Genomic DNA, 24,917 nt, shown 5'->3' with positions numbered 1-24,917 from the left:
GCGGTTCTATCTTGTAAGGTGTGATCACCTAGTAGACGTTGCTTCACAGTCTCTACTGCATCCGGGGTTGGACTACAGGTTAAAAGGGAGGTGACGTTGAATGAAACCATAGTTTCATTGCTGTCCAGTTTTAGGTCTCTGACCTTTGCTCCAAAGTCCATGAACAGGATGTGGAGATTTGCCGACCAAAAGTGCTAAGACCAGTGGCCACATACCTAAAAGTACTTATCGTCTCCCAAGTTACGGTCCTTTCTTCATAGTGAGTTTGCGTCACCTTATAAGACTCTCAGTTACAAATATAATCTATAAAAATAAAAGTTGTAGTCAGATGTTTATGTCGCATAGTTGTTCACTTCAAGACTGATTTTAGGCCATGTGAATCAAAATTGCAAAATGTATAAGATATCGATCAAATAAATTTTTTACACAGCGCTAACTATAACAAAAGATCTTTGAACCCACAGCTTTTCAATATCATCGCTTCCCCCATTTGTGAATGTTTTCATTTAGAATCTTCTGTGTTTATAATATTTTATACTCTAACAAAGCTGCTGTGGCAATTCCGTCGCATTTCATGACCATAATGACAAAAATGCTTTCATACATGGGCAAATATGTGTTCCTGTGAAAAAACAATCTTAAAAAAAGGAATAAGAAGTCACACAATTTTAAATAGAAAAATACTCCTTTGGCCCTAAAATTAGATGTCGTCGAAAGCAAACACTTTTGGACCGGGACTTGATGAGTTGGTCGACAAACGGTCGACATAAACGAGACTCAGCAGGTTGCATTATCATACAATGATTTGGAAAATCTACTTTCCAATGTTTGTATTGTATCAGTTTACTGATTTTCTTCCGCCAAGTTTTTCAATTTGTTCCTTACCATGCACTTTTCACATTGGATCATCAGGCCTTCATCCTTGTACATTTCACAGATGCACCGAATGATGTCGTCATCCTTGTCATGGGATCTGCCCGGTCCGTGGTGGTGGCCATGGTCCCGTTCAAGTGAGTCAGAGCTGTCAGCCTCGCTGGCGGTCTCGCCCACAATCTCATCGATCTGCACTGCAGCTTCATTGCGTGCACTGTAGTAGGCTTTTCGCAGCCGGCACACATCCCTGCCTATTGATGACTTCCTGCCGTAGTATTTCTGTTGTGGAAAACAAGACAGTTGTACTGCGTAAAAAAGAAGACATTCACTGGAATTTATGTTAGACATGACAGGCATCATGCCTCACAATTGCATACTACGAGCTACACAAAGAGACTAAATAAGGAACAATATGTGTGCCTCTTTCCAAGAGGCCAAAAGAAGATTTAAAATAATTAATGAAGGGCTCCTGATAAGACATTCATGCCTATGATGAGTGCATGTAAACTTCTGACTGTACAAACTCCCTAAACAGACCCCACAAGGCTAGTCAGTTCCTGTGGTCGAGGACGTACAGAAAACGCTGTTACTCTACCCAAGTACCCAATAGTCAAAACGTTCAACAATTTTGTGAACTTTTGTTTTAAATAAGTGCTAATGGCTTTACCTTGACTTTAGCTCATCTGTAATGAACACAACACTGAATAGATTTTAAACTATTGGGAGAAATCTGAAAAAACCCTAAAACCTTGAGGTTGTAAAAGGTAAATAACCATAAAATGCTGAAGGTTGAAGTATGGGACTTTTGCTTTCTTACTGTCTACTCATCACTACCATCTAGTTGTAATCCATCCATTTGTTTCATTTTGTTTTATCTCAATAATAATATTCCTGACTGGCAAATTAAGGTCATCCTCTCACACATTATTCGGACCATCCAGTTACGATTTGGTAATTATCATTGGACTTATAAACTTGTAATGCTAAACTGAGATAACCAGCAATTATTAAAGGGGCTGGATGTAACACTTACACAGATGTCTTGAGGGCGCTAACTTTCCAATGTATTTTAGACAGAATATCGCACCCTCATTCGGCTTCTAGTATATAATGATGTAACTACGTACGTACGTAACACATGCACGCGTATTAGCTTTTGGTGTTATTAGCTAATAATAATGATTTGGATAGTTAGTGTTAGCTGTTATTGAATGTATTCTATCATAACAACAGGACTGCAAATTGTTTGTTGCTTCTCTTAAGACAGCTTTCGTATGTGTGCAAGCACTCCCTGCGCGTACGTGTTGACGAGACCGGGTGAGAATCGTTGTTAACACTATTCTGGGCCAATAAAAAAATGTACTACACAAACTTAGTAATTGTGAAAAATATAGATCGTTTTAACACAAATGTGTTCCATTAAACCATTAATGGTAACACAAGCTAGCCAATGGTGTTGTTGTTATGTTTTGCTTTAAACATTTTTTAACTGAGCAAGTTGCAAGTGAACCGAATTAGGTCCTTTAGCTGTACAAGTAAAGCATAGATTAATAACAGATTAGGCCAGTGGTTCTTAACCTGGGTTCGATCGAACCCAATGGGTTCGGTGAGTCGGCCTCAGGGGTTCGGCGGAGCCTTCGCCGCGGAGGTCAAGACACACCATCGTGTAAATAAAAACGTCTTCCTATTGGCGTATTATGGATACCCCCAAACAATGTTCCCTCTAATTTTCCATATGGGTGAGCAAACGCAAAAACTCCTTGAGCATTCAGTGAAGCACATGTGAGTGACGTCATACGTGCACATGCACTGTGGTCACACCTGCAGCACACCTGTCCCAAACCTGACTAAATAACAAGTTAAATGTTTTACTCTTATAATCAAATGACAGCAGTCATTTCCATGAGATTATTTTCTAAAATAAGTGTTTTGGCCCACTTACAATGACAATAACAAAAAATATTGTTTTCATGAGCTGTGTAATAGTATTGTATGTCTGGGTGGAAAACAAAGAAAAGGAACAGACTTTGCTGAGATAAAAGGAGAGGGGCACTTGCCAAGGTGTAGCCACGCATATCTGAACTGGTCTCTCAAAGGCAACAGCAGAAGTCACACTGATATGCAGGTGTGTAATTTGTTTTGAGTTCATGCACTGTGTTGATTTTGTTCTTTGAACAAGGTGCATGGTTAATTTTGTGAAGTGAAGTGAATGATATTTATATAGCGCTTTTCTCTAGTGACTCAAAGCGCTTTACATAGTGAAACCCAATATCTAAGTTACATTTAAACCAGTGTGGGTGGCACTGGGAGCAGGCGGATAAAGTGTCTTGCCCAAGGACACAACAACAGTGACTAGGATGGCGGAAGCGGGGATCGAACCTGCAACCCTCAAGTTGCTGGCACGGCCGCTCTACCAACCGAGCTATACCGCTATTTTGCTCACCAGTAAAAAAACATATAACTTTGTCTTGAATTTGAAAAAAACTAACATTTTTTATTTTTCACAAAAGAAAGGTTCGGTCAATGCGCATTTGAAACTGGTGGGGTTCGGTACCTCCAACAAGGTTAAGAACCACTGCATTAGGCTAATGCAAGATTCAACATGCCCAATATAATGAATAACGTTTTATCTGTTGGCAGCTTAAGTAGGAGAAAAAAAAAGGACAAAAAATAGAAAATATTTTTGTTTTTGATACTAATCTAGAACATTTCAAGGAAAGACACAAGTCCAAAGCCTCTCACGTACTCTGGCCATATCATTCACTGGAGCACAAAACAGAACACCTGCCTACCTCAGCATTGCGGAAAACTTTGAGCATGTCAGTGTCGAATGCCTCAACAGTCTTGTAATGGCCTGTGAGGATTTGCTTCTCAATGGTGCTCAGGTCCAGAGGGTCGGACACCTTCTCATAGTAGTGTGTGTTCCTAATGGTGCACAAAAATAACAACTCAAACATGTATGTTTCTCCAGTCTCCATTAAGAGGGTTCCAAGTATTTTATGTGAAAATCACATCGCTTTTACAGAAAGTGACATTCTACATTGTAGGTAACACTTGCTAAATGTGTGTATGTTCAAGGCACTTTGTTTTTACGCTCTTACCTTTTCCGTGATGGAAGGTTCACTAGTGGAGCAGCAAGTGTTTGGCCTGATGAATCTGGGGTCGAAAGAAAACAGGAAACAGATCAATTAAAAAAACATGCTTGTTGTGCTTTTAGAGCTAGCTTCTAATTGCAGCTTTCTCCATGTTGAAATGAGTTGTGCCACTGCTGTACTTCAATGCTGTTTTACAGGCTTTGCATATTTCAAAAGCTTTATCAAATTTACCATTCTTCTTAAAAATTTAAAATTTCTTCCAAATGTTGGACTTATTCATGTCTATGTCGTCGCACATTTGGTCTTTTCCTCTTTTTGCTTGTTTACATGACCGTGACAAGTCTCGCAAACTAATGTAACTGTGAATGTGCTACATCATGTTCACTTTATCATCTTTTTGCTCTATTCACCACTGCACTATCATCCTATTAGCCTTGCGCATTTTACGGTATTTAAGTACTCGTTTATACTTTAGTTAATTGTTTTAATATTTATTGTTTACGTTGTATATAGAGAGCAGTCTACCAAGTCAAATTTCCTCTGTGTTAAACATACCCGACCAATAAAGTAGATTCTGATTTGAAGTTGCAAACAAACTACCCATTCACATCTATGGCTGGCATTGATTATTCTATTACCTGACTTAATAACACACTTGCTAATTCCTCTTTTTAGCTGATGGTTCATACACTTTTTAATCAATGATTTTCCATTTTTTTCCCAAAACCTTTTACTGAATTTTAATGACCAAAATAAATAATTTCATCCCAATGGGACTACTGAAAACATTGCCGCAAAAGGCGGCGTTCCTCAGATGACTTGAATGAGTAGTATGAATTCAAACAATTTAGGTATTTTGGCTTAGAGGACTTAGGGCGGAGGTCGGCAACTTGCGGCTCTAGAGCTGCAAACAGCTCTAGAGCTCTCTGGAGCTTTTTCAAAAATGTATAAAAATGGAAAAAGATGGCGGGAAACTATATATTTCCTTCTTTTAAAATGGTTTCTGTAGGAGGACAAACATGACACAAACCTTCCTAATTGTTAGAAAGCCCACTGTTTATGCTTCACTGATGACAATATTTGGCGAGCGCCGTTTTGTCATACTCATTTTGGCGGTCCTTGAACTCACTGTAGTTGTGTGAACTGTGACGCAACAGTGTTTACATGTGTAACCTTCTCCAACGCTGCCACAAAAAGACGTGTTTTATGGCACTCCTTCTTTGTCTCATTTTGTCCACCAAACATTTTATGCCGTGCGTGAATGCAGGTGAGCTTTGTTGATGTTATTGACTTGTGTGGAGTGCTAATCAGGCATATTTGGTCAGTGCATGACTGCAAGCTAATCGATGCTAACATGCTATTTAGGCTAGCTGTATGCACATATTGTATCATTATGCCTCATTTGTAGGTATATTTGAGCTCATTTAATTTCCCTCATGTCTTCTGTGTATTTTATTTATATTTGCATGTCTCATGACACATTATCTGTATGTAATATTGGCTGCATTTCTGATAGTTGTTTGTCTGCCATGTTGTTCCAGACCATGGCAAATGTTACCCAGCTTGCCAAACATGAAGTAATTTCCAGGAGTTATCTCACTCTCGGTAAAGCAAATTCCCAATGTTGTAAAAAATGTGCAGAATAAATATTACAATTTAAACATTTCTGTCAAGAAAAATTTGCATCAGCCTGCGACACATAGTCATTTTGATAGTAGGCTATTATAGCTAATATAGACACTTACATCATGTGTTGCCTTCTTTATAAGACTTATATAAGGCTTTTAATTTTTTGCGGCTCCAAATTTTTTGCGGCTCCAGACAGATTAGACAGACTCTTTCAACATTTTGGGTTGCCGACACCTGACTTAGTGCCTGATCTACTAAAGCTTTATGTGCTTTTCCATGACTTTTCCAAAGCTTCAAAAATATATTATTTTCCATAACCTTTACAGGGTTATGGAAAATTCCATGACTTTTTCAATTTTTTAATCAATATATAAACCCTGTTAGCTGGTTAATCTCTACTGTAAGGCGGTTCCAGTTAGACATCTGTTGAAGTATACAGTACAAGGCATTGGTTATTTTGTTATTTCACTACTTTGCATTCTAGCTTAGCGGTTAGCATGGCTTCTCTTCGGCTCCTCTATTGGTGTTGTTCTGTGCTAAATACGCATTTCAAAACAGTCTGTATTAATTAACGTACATTAATAGCAGATTTCTAATCGTCCACGTCCCAATCGTGATGCATCAAAGAATCGATCATTTTGGAAAAGCTTTGCACTCAATACATGGATGGGCCTGCTTTAGCATGAATTATGGAATCATTGCTGCGTGGCATAGAGGCGATTAGCCTGTGGCACTGCTCAGGTGTAATAGAAGCCCCAGTTGCTTTGATAGTGGACTTCAGGGCATTGGTATTGTTGGGTCTGGTGTCTGTCATCTTCCTCTTGACCCATATAACCCCTTTTTAAATGGGGTTCAGGTTAGGCAAGTTTGCTGGGCAATCAAGCAGAGTAACAAAATAGTCATTGAACCAGCTTTCGGTATCTTTGGCAGTGTGGGTTGGTGTCAAGTCCTGCTGGAAAATTTAATCAGCATTTCCAGAAGCAGAAGAAAACAAGAAGTGCTCTAAAATTTCCTTGGTGATGGCTGCGTTGACTGTGGACTTCAGAAAACATACCGGACTAAAACCAGCAGATGATATGGCAGCCCAAATCATCGCTGACTGTGGAAACTTCACAATAAATTCAAGCAACATGGATTCTGTCCCTCTTCCTCCAGACTAGTTCTTTTTCTCCACAGTCCAGGTAAGACACTTATCTGGCGTTGTTTCTGGTTCAGGAGTGGCTTGACATGAGTAGTGTGACATTTGTAGCCCATGTCTAGGATTGGTCTGTGTGTAATGGCTCCTTTTCCAAATTTTTGAATGGATTTCGTTTGACAATACCCAAAAAGGTGCGGTTATCACGTTTGCAAGTGAAACTTTCCCTTCCAGACTCTTGCTTTCTACTCAACTTTCTATGAATATGCAGCACTCTGTCAACAACCAGCTTCTTCAAACAATATTCTTCAAAATATCCCAAACATAGTTACTCACCTTTGTAGCTGGTAATCATGTCAGAAATCTCTTTGAAGATGTGTGCAAGTCGAGCAGTGCGTGTGACTTCTGTGTTTTCTTCAGCAGCAGCGAGCCTCCGCGTGCGCACTGACCGTGCTGTCTGCAGGGCTGAAAATTGTGTGAGGAAAACATCTGAAAAACAGGACATGAATGTTAGGAAGGAGTTTGCCAAGTTCTGTGAGCTTTATGGTTATATTACATCTACATACAATGAAAGTCACATATGAAGTAGAAAAGTACAAAAATATTTATACATTTTTTAACAATTCTTTGCACATTTACCTGACTTAATGTTGCCGTCATCACGGATGACTCCTCCCCAGCGGGTATAGATGGACAGGCTGCTAGAGTCTCTCTCTCGCTCACCCTCTCGTTTGAGAGACTCCTGTTTCTCCCTCATTTTTTCCCAGTTTCTAAGGAGGAATACTCGATGCTTCAGCACAAAGTTCCTAATGATTGAGGGGAAGTGTAGAAGACAATTACATTTTCTTTCTTTAGGTATCTATGTAAGTTAAAACTTGCACTTCTTAGTTTTTATCCTAAAGATGCATTGTAAAACAAGTAAGACATTATATAATCCTGTACAACTTAAATATATATATATATATATACACACACATATATATAGTCGAGGTTACTGTGGTTTATCCGTTATACAGTGCTCAATACCAGGGTAGAGCGGAATATACGTTAGGTCAGGAAAAAACACAGAGGCTATTTCATCCCTAGAAGCCTATTTCAGAGGTTTCCCTGCTCTTCAAACTCCCCTGAAAGTCAGGAAAAAACACAGGCTACTTCATCCCTGCAAGACTGTTTTGCAGGTTTCCCTGCTCTTCAGGGGAGTTTGAAGAGCAACAACACTTGCTCACTGAATGTCAAATGTATAAAGATTTACCTGTACATTCTTTTAAAAATACAGTTTATACTTGCAAAAAGGAGTCTCTTTTAGCCTTATATAACTAACAGTTTCCCTGCTCTTCAGGGGAGTTTGAAGAGCAGGGATACCTGCGAAACAGGCTTGTAGGGATGAAATAGCCTCTGTATTTTTTCCTGACCTAACGTATACATATACTGTGTATATATATATATATATATATATATATATATATATATGATTTATATCTATATTTATATCTATAACTGTTAGTTATTTAAGCTGTTCGTTATATAAGGCTAAAAGAGACTCCTTTTTGCAAGTATAAACTATTTTTAAAAGAATGTACAGGAAAATCTTTATACATTTGACATTCAGTGAGCAAGTGTTGTACCAATATTGGCAACAATATTGTATGACATACTCAATGTCTAATTTAAAAAAACAACTTTGTCGTGCATCTGCAACAATGGGCATCGTGTGTATGTGCAAGTACCGTTCTCTGTTTGACATGGGTTTCATTAGATGAGGGTAAAACTTGTTGCTGTCACTTGATTCCTCCTCCTGGAAATCAAAAAAAGCAAAAATCAAGAAAAGCTTATTTGTGTCATTATTTTCACTAAATTATTCAAACAAGGCTGCTGATCATCTAAAAAATAAATTTAGTATTTCAACAGAAATGAATATGTGCTATATACAACCTGTGGGCCACAGACTATTACAGATAAAGAAATGTGTAACCAACATTAAGAATGACCTCATTATATAGACTAACAGTAGATTTTAATTAAGGATAGCCTTACTATAGAACAGAACCTTAACCTTTTATTAACTCTAAGGAGTGTGTGAATGTGAGTGTGAATGGATGTTTATCTGTCTTGGCCCTGACATGAGGTGGCGGCTTGTCCAGGGTGTACCCTGCCTTCCACCAGAGTGCGGCTGGGATATGCTCCAGCCCCCTCCCCCCCAACTCCAATAGGGTCAAGCGGTAGAAAATGGATGGATGGAGTATGAAAATGAAGGCACACACTGCCCATTTCACCTCAAACTCGAAAGTGCAGAGTATTTAGCCTGCCTACAAGCCTTACAATTGTCAAAATCAGTCAATAAACCAGATTTATGATACATAAAGTTAACTATTATTTTTTTCATTGTGTCGTCACCTGATTTCTCATTTGCAAGCGCTTCAGGCGCATTTAAAACAAAAGTTAACGTGCAATATGCCCTAATTGGTGGGGAAAAGCTTGTCTTTACTCAAAGCATTACCTGTGTTTGTTAACAAAAGGGAGTGAAAAAGGTGAGCCAACAGTGACATCAAGTGGACAACTGGTGCAAAGATGCACATGTATGTGTACCCTAATATTAAACTCAAGCCTACACCCTTGTACGTTTGCACAACACGCTGCTCTGCTTGTCTCCATTGAGTTGCACTAACAGAACTAACAGCTAACCACCGTGCTAAATAGAGTCTGGAGACACTTTTCCATCAAGTGCCAACATTTCTTGATAATGTTCTGGCGAGACGTGCTCTCTATTTCTGGGTTGCAATCACGTGACTGAGAGGCACTTCCAGGTTTCAAGTGGTGGTTGAGAGTTCCAGGCTACTATTTATTTACCTGCATCAATTAAGATTTGGGCGTATTTTAAAAGGTTTAGAGGCAAATATATAAGCTTTTGTGAAAAAATATTTAAAATGGGATGGAGTGGATCTATACACTTATGAAAAATACTTTTTGAAAGATAAAAAACATTCATCATCACCAAGACTTCACTTCCTTTGACAATGACAAGAATTTAAAGAAGAAAAGATTGTATTTCCATCTGCGGGGTCCTCAAATTGGGCATTAATCCGTGAAAAACAATGTTCGACACAGTAAGTAACGTATTTGAATGGCATTAACAATCAGTGTCGTGCTGCTGTGATCGTGACGCTAATGAGAAAAAGTATACGTTTATTTGCAGTTGATTTCCTGCTACAAAATATTAGTCGCATCTACAATTCATGTCTGCAGTTTTTTTTAATGGTGTCAAGTTCATATTTTGTCTCATTTAGCTATAGATGTCCCTGTTGTTCAGCAATGTTTGCTAGTGGTATCAAGATTCTTTCTGTATGCTGTTGAGCCTCCAAAAGATGTATTCATCTAGTTTATTAATACTATTAAGAATATTTTCTTGATGCTAACAAATAGCACCAAAGACCCTATAATGTGGTCATTTTGGTCGTCATTTCTTTCATAATGATTGTGAATGATAAGCAAAATCCCCAAAAAGTGCAGTTCCCCTTTAAGCCCTCTAAATAAACATCCAATTCTAAATTAGTTGATCAATATAATACACCCATAAGTCATTTTTTTAAATGTATCTCTTTAAAGTCATGCTGTAAAAATTCATATACTCTCAAATATGCCTTATAATAGCCACAAACTGGAGGATATTTTTTAATCAGGATATAATTAGTTTTTTAAATAGTTAAAAGGTTTTATAGAATAATAAATGAACATTATACTAGGAATGCAAATGATGCATGTATTTGGAAATGGATGAATGATTTAAACATTTTAGAAAGACATGTCATGGAGTGATATTTGGGAAAAAAAATGCCAATAAGCCCTTTATATGCATTAAAATAGGCTAAGTCAAATAAACATTTTAAATAGATTGTATTTTAATCCCTTTTAGTTGTTTAAAATGAGTACAATAGATAGCAAGTTGTGTATAAAGTGTAGGCAGCTGAAGGAACTCTTACACATTTACTGTGGGAATGTCAGTGAACAAAGAGTTTTGGTTTGTTGTGAGAATTGCCTTGGTTGTCCATCCTAGGCCACCATAGGTCACGTGAGGTGTCTACATCACGTGAGTTGCTAATGTTAGTCAAGTTAGTTCGTGTGTTGAACTGGAGATGACTAAAATAAAGGAGTCGTGTATAAAACAAGCTCAGCTTTTTCATGAACATAACATGATGTAACAGTTAAGGACTACACGGGTACAGAGACCAAAGAATGTCAAAGTTTGGGCCCCCGTAGCCGTTTGATTTTGCTCAGTGGTCGCTCCCACTTACAAGACCTCTTGTGTCCAGTTTGAAAGCCAGAGACAAAGAAAGGAAACACATGGACATAGCAATTTATTGATGACTGTATTGTTATTATGTTCATCTTCATCTATTGTTTGATTGATCGGCCCAGTTCTACAATTGTATTACATTTTGTAATGCCTCAAGAATTTGTTTTCAATGCTTTTTAATGCCTTTTAAGGCCTTAAAGGGGAACATTATCACAATTTCAGAATGGTTAAAACCATTAAAAATCAGTTCCTAGTGGCTTATTATATTTTTCGAAGTTTTTTTCAAAATTTTACCCATCACGCAATATCCCTAAAAAAAGCTTCAAAGTGCCTGATTTTAACCATTGTTATAAACACCCGTCCATTTTCCTGTGACGTCACATAGTGAAGCCAACACAAACAAACATGGCGGAAAGAACAGCAAGCTATAGCCACATTAGCTCGGATTCAGACTCGGATTTCAGCAGCTTAAGCGATTCAACAGATTACGAATGTATTGAAACGGATGGTTGTAGTGTGGAGGCAGGTAGCGAAAACAAAATTGAAGAAGAAACTGAAGCTATTGAGCCATATCGGTTTGAACCGTATGCAAGCGAAACCGACGAAAACGACACGACAGCCAGCGACACGGGAGAAAGCGAGGACGAATTTGGCGATCGCCTTCTAACCAACGATTGGTATGTGTTTGTTTGGCATTAAAGGAAACTAACAACTATGAACTAGGTTTACAGCATATGAAATACATTTGGCAACAACATGCACTTTGAGAGTGCAGACAGCCCAATTTTCATCAAATAATATATTCTGTAGACATACCCTCGTGTCAGCAGGCCAGGGAAGCTAGGGTCGATATTCTTCTCTTGATCATTTTCGGGACGGTGTGAGCCAAGACATCCAGGGGGTTTAGCTCGCTCATCTGCGGGAACAAACTGCCGCCATTGCTTGCCGTGCTACCGAGGCCCTTTGTCCCTGAATTGCTCACACACTCCGGCAGATTCAATGGGGGTCTGGCGGCAGATTTCTTTGACTTTATCGTTGGAAATGCATCTGCTTTGAGTGTCGCAGGATATCCACACATTCTTGCCATCTCTGTCGTAGCATAGCTTTCGTCGGTAAAGTGTGCGGAACAAACGTCCAATTTCTTGCCACTTTCGCATCTTTGGGCCACTGGTGCAACTTGAATCCGTCCCTGTTCGTGTTGTTACACCCTCCGACAACACACCGACGAGGCATGATGTCTCCAAGGTACGGAAAACAGTCGAAAAAACGGAAAATAACAGAGCTGATTTGACTCGGTGTTTGAGAAAATGGCGGATTGCTTCCCGATGAGCGAATATTAGAAAGGCGTTTAATTCGCCAAAATTCACCCATTTAGAGTTCGGAAACTGGTTAAAAAAATATATGGTCTTTTTTCTGCAACATCAAGGTATATATTGACGCTTACAAAGGTCTGGTGATAATGTTCCCCTTTAATTTTTGAAAAATCCATTTAATGACTTTAAATGCTTTTTAATGCCTTGCGGAAACCCTGTAACATAATGAATAATCGTGATTTAAACATTGCTAAAAATACTTCATTATTATTTTGGCCATAATCATGCAGCCCTCACATGATCTTTAGATTACATATTTGTATATGCAATCTGAATTATAAGAAGTGTTCATTACACAAGTTCGACATTTGTACACTAAAACAAATCTAAATATTTTCTCACAGATTTTAGGTTTTCGGTAAATTGTAGGTCCAAATTTTTTTAAAATAATAAAAAAAGGAAACCAACCTTGGCAATATAAACAGTTTTTAGATGTGATAAAGAAGTAAACACTTCAAAGCGTTGAAAATGAAAAATAACACTCACTCGTTTTTTAAGCTGGTGTTTAGATTTTCGCTTCTCCTTGAGTCTACCCAGGCGCCGAGTCCCACCTGTCTTTGCAGGCAGCCCATTGATACGCTGGCTCTTTCCTCCGATGATACCTCGGCAGCTCTCTGAGCCACATTTACAGACTTGCTGTGGAGCACAAAAAAGCAGTCACATGAATAAAAGATCAGTCAAAGTTAAATTACAACTTGTGTTGAACCATCATTTTTAAAAAATGCGATGACGTCGAGATGCGTGAGACATGTTGAAACACACTAACTACACTTTGTGTACGGGTTTGGCTTTAAGTGTGAATTATCACGGAATGTTGCACTTTTGGTACAATTGTGTTGTTGGACTGCTCAAAATAGGGGATGTTTTTTGGATTATTTTGTGTTAGAATTATTTAAGTGATCAATTGTTGCTTATTGGGCAAAATGTGGCACTGTCTCTCTTTTGTGGTATCTTTTAACTGTTTTGGGCAGCCTAAGGTACACCTGTGCAATAACCATGCTGTGTAATCAGTGTCTTGATACGCCACACCTGTGAGGTGGGATGGATTATCTTGGTAAAGAAGTGCTGACTAACCTAGATTTAGACACATTTGTGAACAATATTTGAAAAGGAGAACCGTATTTTTTGGACCGGATTAAAAGGCGCACTACCGATGAGCGGGTCTATTCAGGTCTATTTTTACACAAAAGGCGCACAAACGGGTCATATTAGGATTTTTTTCTAAATTGAAAACATTCCTTTGTGGTCTACATAACATGTAATGGTGGTTCTTTGGTCAAAATGTTGAATAGAATATGTTTTACAGATCATCTTTGAGTCGCTTTCTGACAGACGCTTCAGGATGCGCCGTTTTGTGGGCGGTCTTATTTACGTGGCTCACCTACGGCAGCGCCTTCTCCCCGTCATCTTTGTTGTAGCGGTGTAGCGTGCAAGGACGGGTGTGAAAGAAGTGTCAAAAGATAGAGCTAACTGTTTTAATGACACTCAGTCTTTACTTAAATCAATAAAAAAGTTAAAAAAGTTAAAAGTACCAATGATTGTCACAAACACACTAGGTGTAGCGAAATTATTCTCCGCATTTGACCCATCACCTTTGATCACCCCGTTGGGAGGTGAGAAGAGCAGTGAGCAGCAGCGGTGGCCACGCCTGGAACTAATTTTTGGTGATTCAACCCCCAATTCCAACACTTGATGCTGAGTGCCAAGCAGGGAGGTAATTGCTCCCATTTTTATAGACTTTGGTATGACTCGGCCGGGGTTTTAACTCACGACCTACCGATCTCAGGGCGGACACTCTAACCACAAGGCCACTGAGTAACCACTCGGTCACTAACGGAGCAGCATCTCCTCATCCGTGGCTCACTAATAAAGTTAAAAGTTAAAGTTAAAGTACCAATGATTGTCACACACACACTAGGTGTGGCGAAATTATTATGCAATGAATAATGCAACAAAAACGCCGGAAATGTGTCCCGTGAAAATCCGTCCGACCGGAACTCTCTAATAACTAAAGTTTCATGGGTCAATTATGTAAACCCACTACATCGGTAGTTTTTAGTGCTTTCATAGTGAGTCTACTGACAGATATAAGTTAGAACTTTACACTACTTTATATTAGAAATGGCAAGAGCGAAGGATGAATAACAAGAAGATAGAGAAAAAGAAGAAACTTATCGACTATGATGTTGCCACGGACTACTATGGTGGACATGTGCACATTTTTTTAAGGACTTATACAGATCCCAAATACAGATCAGCAGGCACCAGAAGGTAAGAAAAGTTATGTTTGCATAATATTGCAAGACAAAACACCAGATAATATGTCTGCTAATGGGTGCCATTTTGCGGTTCTTATACACACACCATGATAATACTTGTATGTTGAAGCACAGTTCGTCTGACTACAGTAGCCGTAATGTCCCACAATCCATCAAGCGGTGTGGCTTCATAGCTTACCAAAGTCGTACTAAAACATTTTGACAGATTTTTGAGCGCTGTGTGTAATGTTCTTAATGGAACATTTAAAGTTTTGGTGTTGTTTACTGGCCTCACCTTGCAGTCTACACGTATCTTTTATGTGTGGCTTCCATCTACTGGTCACACTTATCATTACACCATGTACAAAATAAAATAGCTTTAAGGTCGGTAAGCACAACCAGAATTATTCCATACATTAGGCGCACCAGTTTATAAGGCGCACTGTCGATTTTTGAGAAAATGAAAGGATTTTAAGTGCGACTTATAGTCCGAAAAATACAGTAGGTATTTTGTGTATATAGTAAAGGTTTTACATATTGAAGTTCAAGAAAAATTTGAGTAAAAACAAAAGTGGTGCGCTTATATTTTTGTTCAGTATACTTCTCCCTGGTACTTCCCTACTTCACCTACTGTGCTGAAGTGTGCGGAAATAATTATCAATATTCTAAAAACCGACTGGTTATATTGCTAAGACCGGACGTACAGTATAAATCATACAGAAGGTTTAATACCTAGAACACACAAATCATCTTTTTATTCAGCCAAAGCTAATAATAGTCCATTACATGGTTACATTACATGCAGTACAATTTTTGAAATACTTATTGCCAACTAACATTCCAAAGGTTTTCACAGAAAGAAAGAGATTCATAGTCTGAGGGGATATAGAAATTTTACGTTACCAATGTAAACCACCGATATAAGTTTTTGTGTCTGTATGTTGAGTTAAATTGTGGAACAGACTGGGACTGTAACACAAGCAATGTTAAAAGTTAAAGTACCAATGATTGTCACACACACACTCGGTGTGGCGAAATTATTCTCTGCATTTGACCCATCACCCTTTGGGAGGTGAGGGGGAGCAGTGAGCAGAAGCAGTGGCCGCACCCCCAATTCCAACCCTTGATGCTGAGTGCCAAGCAGGGAGGCAATGGGTCCCATTTTTATAGTCTTTGGTATGACTCGGCCGGGGTTTGAACTCACAACCTACCGATCTCAGGGCGGACACTCTAACCACTAGGCTACTGAGTAGGATGTCAAAACATTTGCATAGATCTGGCCACTATACGAGGATAACATGTGATGGTCGTGTTACTCTATTCTCTCTTCTTACCAATGCTGGTATGTGGCATGTCATTTATAAAATGCTAGAAATACATGAATAATGGATGAATTAATAAAGTTGACTGCAGAAGTGGGGGTGTGTTTTGCTTCATTCTGTAGTTTCACCTGAGGGCCTAACTGCCCTGGCTTTTGTCAGTAGTGTGTATTGATTGAACATGGGAAGTTAACACATTTACTAGTGATTAGTACCAAATGTTCTTTTTTTCCTGTTAAATATTTGTCTCATTGACCAGAGTTGTGTGTTTCATATTACTTTGTTCACAGATATTCATTAATAAAAAAGACAATAATATTCGCCTAATTTTGCTAACTGTTTGTTAGCCAAACTGTTTATGTGACAAACACTCAGAGGCGTCATTTACCCTTCGCCTGAGATATGCTCCAAAGTTACAATGTGTGCATGTTCAAAACAAACTAATCTCAAATCATTTATTTAAAGCAAGCATAATTGTCTGCCCCTGCAATATTAAAATGTAAAAAGTATCTCCAACAAAGTAAGCAGAAAAAACTGCATTAATAATCGCAATTGACAGCCCTAATAAATATAAATGATTAGTAGTAGCCAAGACAAAAATGGCAACATAAAATGAAAAAACTCAATCGCTTTAAATGTCAAAATATGTGTAAAAAGCAAAGTGGTGTTTTACCTGCTCTTCTGTGTTGAAGGAATGAAAATTGTAGTCATAGGTGAGCTCGGTTCCGCTGCTGATGTCCTTGAGCGCAAACAGACCAATTCTGTACACCCCATTAACTGACCTGGAAGTCATAAAGACTCGGTTTGTTCACATCCTTCATGAATACTGACATAATTGCAGAACATATGAAGCTCAAGGACAATTCATACATTAGTACAGCTAATATACCAAGAAGTTGCCTGTTTAAGCAAATGTAAACTAACAGTGGCATTTTGTCTATAGAAGGCTTTGTTTCTGTGTTTCAAACACAACTCTTAGAATGAAAATGAATCGGGTCAAAAGGAAGAAAATAAATGTTCGGACTCCACAGTTGTAACTGAAGTCCAGCGAGAGGCTGGATGACCTTTAGGAGCTCATAGTCCGACATCGCTCTGGAGGCTTTAACCGGTAGTTTAGTTAAGTCACTCTTGGTTACTCACATGCACACCAACATGCAACCATTGCCTCAGATCATAGGATGGTCCAAGTGAGAGTGCAATTTCTGAGGTAATGTATTGTTCACAACTAAACATGAAGAGTTCAGCTTTAATAGTCAAGCAACACAGCTGTGCCACATTGAAACAAAATGTCTGTAGTGATATAAACTTGTGTAATTATGGGACTTCTTGCAGAAGAATGATGACCGTTTTTTTTTTTTTTTTACTTTTTAGAAGTCTGATTAGGACAAGCAGACAATTTAATTGGAAAACAGATTTGTCTTGCACCTTCTAAGATAAATCTGGAGGTGTGGGGGGGCTGGAGCCTATCCTAGCTGTACTGTACACTTTAATTGATTATCTGTGCAGGATTTCTCTACATGGAGTGCTAATGCTGCAGTATGCAAGTATTGTTGTAGCAAAACTATTTCCACACGTGTATCTTAATCTGTGCACATGTAATCCAATTCACGTGTGTACTAATGTGTGTGTTTGTATATCAATCTGCGTGTGTAATCTGATCCGCGTGTGTGTGTTTTAAGTAGTCTGTCCGTATTATTGTCTGTGTGTAAAAAAATATTTGTATTTCAATCACACCGATGGTACTGTACGCACATGAATTGGATTACACACGCACAAATTGAGATAAGCGTTTTCAAATAATTTTGCGACAATAATACTTCCATACTGCAGCCCTTCTTAACTTTAAATGTGCAAGAGAAAAAGATAAAGTTGGCGGCAGGGGCGCGTGTTCAAAACAAAGATACCAATTTTAAAATGAAAGTTACAATTTTTTTTATTTTTCAATTACTGTTGGATGAATAATTTGGAATTGGATTGAATCAAAATCTAGCTGTTGAATAAGTAGAGGACATTCTAAAAGAAGCCGGTTTTAATACATAACATATATATATGTATAACAATTGAATAACACTCTATTGGGTAGAAAAATATCAACAACCGTATTTTGACAACAAACTTTGTTTCTTTTTTCAACTTTGAATTAAAAAAGATTGAAAAGAACATCTCTGTATTTTTTTAGTCAGTAATAAGAAATAGGGGTGTCGAAAAAAAACGATTCACCTTCCTTAAAAATGTTCAAGAATCGAGAGTTGGGATACCCTGGACTTCATAATCAATGTTATCTTTTCTGAGTTTTTTTTAATTCTCTCTCAAAACTTTCTATAATAATTTTGTGAGGAGATTATTTTGCTCACTGTAAACAGCACCTTTCAAGGAGCCCTTCTCTTGCAGTATTATATTTATAAAATATACATTTTATATACATTTTATGATAGTCCAGAGTAAGGATGTAACAATAAACGGTATTGATGATAAACGGTTAGTACTACCGTAATAAATTAACATTATGGTAAAACCGTAATTGATAACTGCACTTTGATAAACTCACTGACATACTAGCGCTAACTCGCCAAACGCTATAATGAATACAAGGGACATTAACTTCTTTGCCCATTAAGAAATGACCAACTCCAATCTGAACTTTTGTAAAAAAAACAAACATTGCTGTCTGAGCAACTAAGTTATTAAATTCTGCACATTGAACATACAGGTTGTGCTCTCTTAGAACACATTGATCGATATATACTCAGAGGAATATGACATGAAGATGTCTACAACAGGAAGTGTTAAAAAAAAACACTCTACATTATTTACAGATTAAAACAGAAGAAGATAAACATATTTAAATACTTAAATAAAATAACATGGCTCTTAAAAATCCAGGGCTATATTTAATGTTACTTCTGCCAAGAAAGTATATTGTGTGTACTGTATATTTATTGTATTTTATCTCATTTATAAATAAAATTTAGTTAAACGATTTCAGTGTGTGTACTTTTTGAGCACATTCAACAATAGCGGGGTAATAATGATAACCGTTATATGAAATGTTTATATCATTACAGGCCTAGTACAGACTAACGTACTTTTCTGCAAATTAAAGGGAATAGTGTTTTCATCAACGACACAAAGTATGCAATAGTGCAGCAATGTGAAGTGAAGTGAATTATATTTATATAGCGCTTTTCTCTAGTGACTCAAAGCGCTTTGCATTGGGAAACCCAATATCTAAGTTACATTTAAACCAGTGTGAGTGGCACTGGGAGCAGGTGGGTAAAGTGTCTTGCCCAAGGACACAACGGCAGTGACTAGGTTGGCCGAAGCGGGGATCGAACCTGGAACCCTCAAGTTGCTGGTACAGCCACTTTACCAATCGAGCTATACCGCCCCATCAATCAGTACCCAAAGGCATCACAAGGCTCCTAAAGGTAGGTTTTGAAGATGTTCTAACATATTTTACTTCCAAACGTCCTGTAAACATTTCTACTTGTACTTGAATTTGTGGAAAATCCATAAAAAATATCTGATTAAACAGTACTCACCACTTCTGCATCTCACAGTTGGGATCACAGCTGTGGTTTATGAAGCGTGCCTCATTGCCCATTCTGTAGCTGTCAATAACCATGCCACTATCCAGGTTGAGACAGTAGTGGCCGCTATGAGCAAAGTACTGCTGCATCATACGACTCCTGCAACATGATCAAAAAAATAGAGGGATGAAGAGAAGGAGGAGTGCAATTAAACATACTTATTTTACAGAGCAGCCAGAGCGTCTCACCGAAACTCATGCTCGCTGACCACTTCTCCCAGGTACTCAATAATGAACTGCCCTGAACGGAGACTCTCCTTGGTACGGATGCCCCAGCCCTTGCCCTCAGCACGGAATCGCTCCAGACATTGCACCCACTCGTGCCTCTGGATGTGCTGGTTATCACACTGCTCATGACATGGACAAGTGCTGGGAGGGCATTCAGCAAAACTCATCCTGGTGAAATCGGTCGATGGGAAGACATTTCACATCAAACCAACTACACGTGTGGAAGACAACTGTGTTGGCAATATGATATATTTATTTATCGAAACAAAGTTTTAGCATAACAGTGTCTCGCTTTGAATACTAATTATTTGAAGGCATTTTGGGAAAAGTACGGTACTTAAAAATCACTGTCACATTACCTATTCAGGCAGTCATCCAGACAACCTTTTTCATTTGTGTTCTCAGGAGCTCGACAGCTACATGTAGTTGTTTCATAACCAGAGAGAGGCTTTACATCAACGTATACATCTGTGAAACAAGATGGCACAATTGTACACTGACGTTAGTGTGATCAGTCAACATCAAACACTATCCATTTTTTCCACCGCTTATCCTACAGCCAGGGGCTGAAGCCTATCCAAGCCGACTTTGGACCAGCTGCCAGTCAATTGGAGGACACATAAAGAGACAGACTACTATTCACACCCACAGTCACTGAGTTGAAGACTGAACCCACGATGCCTGCTTGGACACCCGTCACATTGACCACTAGACTGTGGTGGGCAAAAGGCAGCTCGCAGGTTGACCTGATCGCAGCCCCCTGCACTAAAGCATCAGTGACTCGACTATAGGTTACTTTTTATAAAATCAACATGCACGGCAAGCAGTATATGCTATACAAGTTACATTCTGGTTAGAATAACAAACATACACACTTACTTGATCTTATTTTTTTATAAAGGGGGACATCAGGCCTTTTGTATAGCTGAAAAAATAAAAAAAACAGCTTAATGAGAAAAAGAGCCACTTATTGAAGGAACAGAAACGAGTAGAAAAGTAACAACAAATGAAAACTGTGGTCCACAATATTATTGATCACCTGATCATGTTTCCACAGCCAGAGGATGTCGTAAGGCAACTGGAAATCAATGCGTTTCTGTCTCAGGTACTTTCCTGAAGTATCAAATAGAGCAGAAAATTGTAAAAAAAACAACAACAAAAAAACCTACATGTGAAAGTGTTTCTGTTCTGTTGTTGATAGGACATGCAAACAGATCTTATTTTTTTAAACAACCATACTGTCAGCAAAAAAGCCAGCAAGTTGTAGTTAACAAAAAAGTTGTGATGTCAAATAGTTACTTTTCGCAAGTCCATCTTGTTGACAACTACATAGTACTGAGCTTTGCTTAAAGGGTCATATTGTGTAAAAAAAACAAAACACTTTTCTTACCTGTTGGCACCTGTTTTTGTGTATTTGGGATGCCCATAACTAACAAAAATCTGATTTCAAACCATGGAGGCGTGGTGGAAATATTAATAAAACCATTTTGCCTTATTCCAGACGAGCCGTTTGGAGTTTGTAATTTGTGATGCGGTTTGCCATTGTAATGTCAGTTGATATCTCCATACATTGAAGAGGTTTTCCAGTAGGGCTCTGTGCAAGTCTGCCATTTTTATTATTTTGTACGTTACTTTCCAGACAGCAACCTGCTACATTTTTTTAACAGTTTTTACCCTGCGGCTTAAGAAGGTTTATAATTTGTGTTTTAATTATGTTAAAATTGTTTAATACGCTAAACTTCAGCATATTAATAAAAAAGGGGGACCGTTACAAAATCATGCTAAATGCCAAAGACGTTAGCTAATATAACATGTGATAGTTGTACAATGGAAGCATTTGTTATTCTAGAAATTCATTGTGTTGCTCAAGGTAATATTATTTATACGGTGCTGGGATACCCATGCTTTCAGCCTTTCAAAGCTCTTCTTGGACCACCAATTTATGAGCTCAGTATTTGTCAAATCCGAGTTACGGCCCTGGCTCTTACATGTGTAAAGTAGTGTATGGTTGTAACTTAATGTGTTGGTACAGACATGTACTGCTAAAACTACAACATGGCTGGAGCGGGCGAGACGCAAATGCAGTTAGCTAGAGGGGGCGAGGTGTAGAGGAGTTCTAATAGGACCCGCTTTTCAAAATGGCTCGTTTTCAGAGACATTCAGAAAGCGGCTTAAAGATGGTCTGTAAAGCAAAATGTATGCAAAATTGTGACCAAACCACCACCATTACATACTATGTAGACCACAGGGAAGTGTTTTAAATGTCGATCAAAAATCATAGTATGACCACATAAGCTTTGATGTTTGTTGTCAAGTTTGAAAGATCATTAATTTAAGCGCATTTCATGGCCGGTTTAGACAAAACTCTTTTGGGAACGTATTTTTTTGTCATTGCAAAGCATCTGTGCTCATGCTGGTTGTGTTTAATGGTGTTTTAATGCAATGTTAGGCCGTTGGCATGGGCAAATGGCAAACAGACCAGCTCTGAGACTCACCAACATGAATGGGTGCTGGAAACAAGCCATACTCGTGTTCCCCAGGTATGTACTCTAACTTCTCTTTCTTTAGCTGCAGGAGCTGACTGCGTGGGCTACAAACAACAGCACAAAAACTGTCAAATGTACAGGTCTTTCACAAGCAATAGAGACACAAAAGAACTTGTGGTCCAAATAAGTGGTTTCGAACTATCTTAAGGACTTACTCTTCAGTCTTATACACATCAGAGTAAAGTCCAGCCTTCTGGAACTTTTTCTTTGGAGGTCTGGCTGGTCTCTTCTCTCGTTGGGAGGTAATGGGGATTGCTGAAGTTTGTTCCTTGGAGTTAGTGTCTTGGCTTTCAACAGGGTGGCCATCTGCCTTATTCTCCAATGAGCTAAAGACACAATCATGATTGAATACATGTTTGTACTGTATATATACATTATTTTACACTCAAATATACAGCAGATATATGTACCTCTGGAAGTGACTGATATCCTCCTGGGCAAGCCATCCCATTCCAGATCCTGGTCTTGACCTTGCCACCAGGTTGCTTAAGTTTGGTTCTCTTTCTGCCAATTGCTCCATAGTGTCTTCTACCTCCCCTTCCTCTTCCTCTTCCTCACCATCATCTTTCTCCCAGTGTTTTCTTTTCTGACCTTTGCTTTGCTGGTCTTTGACAACTGACTCTATGGTATCTTTCACAGTATCTCCATCCCACACATTGGCCCCAGCTGGCCGATCTCCCACTCTGTGCCGTGTTTGATTTATTTCAACAGTAGGCGGTGGAGACGGTGTTGGTGAGGGTAATGGGTGTTTCCTGGGACGCCCAGGGCCCCTTTTTTTCACCATATTGTTTCCTGTACGAGCTTGCCTCTGTAGCTTCTTAGCCCGCAGGATTTTGTTTACATGGTGGAGGCTGTGCTTGGATGGCTGCGCCCGATGTGACTGGTGGGGCAGGGAAGCATCGGAGCAACAGTCCTGGGATGGGAAAACGCAGGCAGAGGATGCTGAGCCATGAGAGTAAAACACAGACGACGGGTGATGTAGCTGCTGCCGACGGTGCGCAGATCCTTCAGGTCCTTCCGATGTTGACGGGACAGCATTTCTTGTCGGAACACTTGGGGTCTCTTTTTTAAAACAGAGGACAAACATTGGGTTTAGCAAACATTTTATTAAATGATTCTGAAAAGAAACAAAAGGGCTGATAAACTTGTTGGACTTTACAATTTTCAGTGTTGGGTTAGTTACTGAAAACCAGTAACTAGTTACAGTTACTACGGTAGTTACTTTATTTCAAAAGTAACTCAGTTACTTACACCAAAAAGTAATGCGTTACTGTGAAAAGTAACTATTTAGTTACCGGTACTTCTTCTTTTTTTTTTAAGGCTCCCATTAATACCCTTTTAGCCTTCATTTCAGTACTGTTATTGCACTGGAGAATAACACAATCTGTTGATCAACTTGACATGCATTTGCATCACTGAAGTCAGAAAGCAATGTGGTCTACATACAACACACAAAGACAAAGATATGTTTCAAAGGGCCAATTTATTTCAGGCCAGAACAAATTGACAAAACTATTTTAAAATAGCTGCAACATAATGGCACTTTAACTTTAAGTAGATAGGATCTTTGATCCAAGACACAAATTACATTTAACTAAAATGTTATTTTCTTTGTGCTCGACAAAAGTAAAGTATTGAGAATGTCTCCATGTTAAGAAACTCGACTTCTGGCTTCACCATGATGTCTTGTTAGTTATGAGAATAGCGTATGTGTGTGTGTGTGGCCCTTTAATATATGACAGCATGTGAGGTGAGTGACGTCAGTGAGTGATTGGGCGAGAGAGGTGAGGGAACGGCGACAGTGAGTGCGTGCAGGTGCTCTAGCTTGGTGGATGGCTGCGTCCAATAAAGTCACAAAGTTGCAACCAACCGCCGGCCTCGTCATTCACCCTCAGCTGTAAAGACCCACTTCCGGGTAAAGTGAAGGTTGTTAGCCCTGAAGTACATGGGTCCTGGAAGAACGTCTCCCCTGCGCCCCTCAACTACGGTCTGGGAGCCCCTCCCACCCCCACAAAGCACGCCTTTTCTTTTCCTTGACACCGCAGCGCTCCAATAAAACACACTCAGATCTTCTGTTTCTAGCCGATACTACATAAAAAATAACGTAAAATAACGCAGTAACGCATCATGTAGTAACGGTAACTGAGTTACTAAATATAAAAAATTTCGCGTTAGATTACTAGTTACCGCCGAAACTAACGCGAGTCCCAACACTGACAATTGTTGACCAAAAGTGAACCCAAGCGGATAGTTTGGTATCCAATAAGGGCCTCTTTTAGTTATTCTTCTGTTTTAAAAGCAACCTACCCCTCCCTGTATGTATGCCCATGTAAGCCAGGCCTATGTGTGCACCGCTATAATATCTTTGCGAGCTGGTCATCCAGCCCTGTGGTCAGCCTCATAAAACCCTCCTTCAGTAAGCGGCTTCAGTGAGTAAGCTGTCAGCTTTGACAAGCCAAAGAAGAACACTATTCACACAATATATCATGCCTGGGAGTATGTCTCCTACAGACAAGCAACTTTGTTTTTAAAGCGTGTCAGTTAATGCAGGGATTTGACATCATACTTATAAAGTAATACT

The 24,917-nt window shown here is 38.9% G+C and overlaps 1 protein-coding gene across 2 annotated transcripts in view; it reads right to left on the bottom strand.

Moving 5' to 3' along the window:
- The window catches only part of ash1l (ash1 (absent, small, or homeotic)-like (Drosophila)), an 85,061-nt gene that overhangs the window by 9,368 nt on the left and 50,776 nt on the right, over positions 1 to 24,917 (bottom strand). For both annotated transcript variants that reach the window (XM_061982748.1, XM_061982747.2), the window contains exons 5-20: positions 22,747 to 23,398; positions 22,492 to 22,662; positions 22,286 to 22,380; positions 20,830 to 20,903; positions 20,670 to 20,715; positions 20,150 to 20,258; positions 19,752 to 19,958; positions 19,516 to 19,662; positions 16,647 to 16,755; positions 12,883 to 13,032; positions 8,460 to 8,527; positions 7,372 to 7,538; positions 7,069 to 7,221; positions 3,975 to 4,029; positions 3,666 to 3,798; positions 886 to 1,152 (exon numbers count right to left, since the gene is read on the bottom strand). In XM_061982748.1, coding sequence (XP_061838732.1) covers positions 886 to 1,152; positions 3,666 to 3,798; positions 3,975 to 4,029; positions 7,069 to 7,221; positions 7,372 to 7,538; positions 8,460 to 8,527; positions 12,883 to 13,032; positions 16,647 to 16,755; positions 19,516 to 19,662; positions 19,752 to 19,958; positions 20,150 to 20,258; positions 20,670 to 20,715; positions 20,830 to 20,903; positions 22,286 to 22,380; positions 22,492 to 22,662; positions 22,747 to 23,398 — 2,603 coding nt within the window. The remainder of the gene's footprint in view (positions 1 to 885; positions 1,153 to 3,665; positions 3,799 to 3,974; positions 4,030 to 7,068; positions 7,222 to 7,371; positions 7,539 to 8,459; positions 8,528 to 12,882; positions 13,033 to 16,646; positions 16,756 to 19,515; positions 19,663 to 19,751; positions 19,959 to 20,149; positions 20,259 to 20,669; positions 20,716 to 20,829; positions 20,904 to 22,285; positions 22,381 to 22,491; positions 22,663 to 22,746; positions 23,399 to 24,917) is intronic.

The sequence above is a fragment of the Nerophis lumbriciformis genome, linkage group LG21, assembly GCF_033978685.3.
Source record: "Nerophis lumbriciformis linkage group LG21, RoL_Nlum_v2.1, whole genome shotgun sequence".
Taxonomy (NCBI): Eukaryota; Metazoa; Chordata; class Actinopteri; order Syngnathiformes; family Syngnathidae; genus Nerophis; species Nerophis lumbriciformis.
This window is presented reverse-complemented; position numbering and strand designations above follow the sequence as displayed.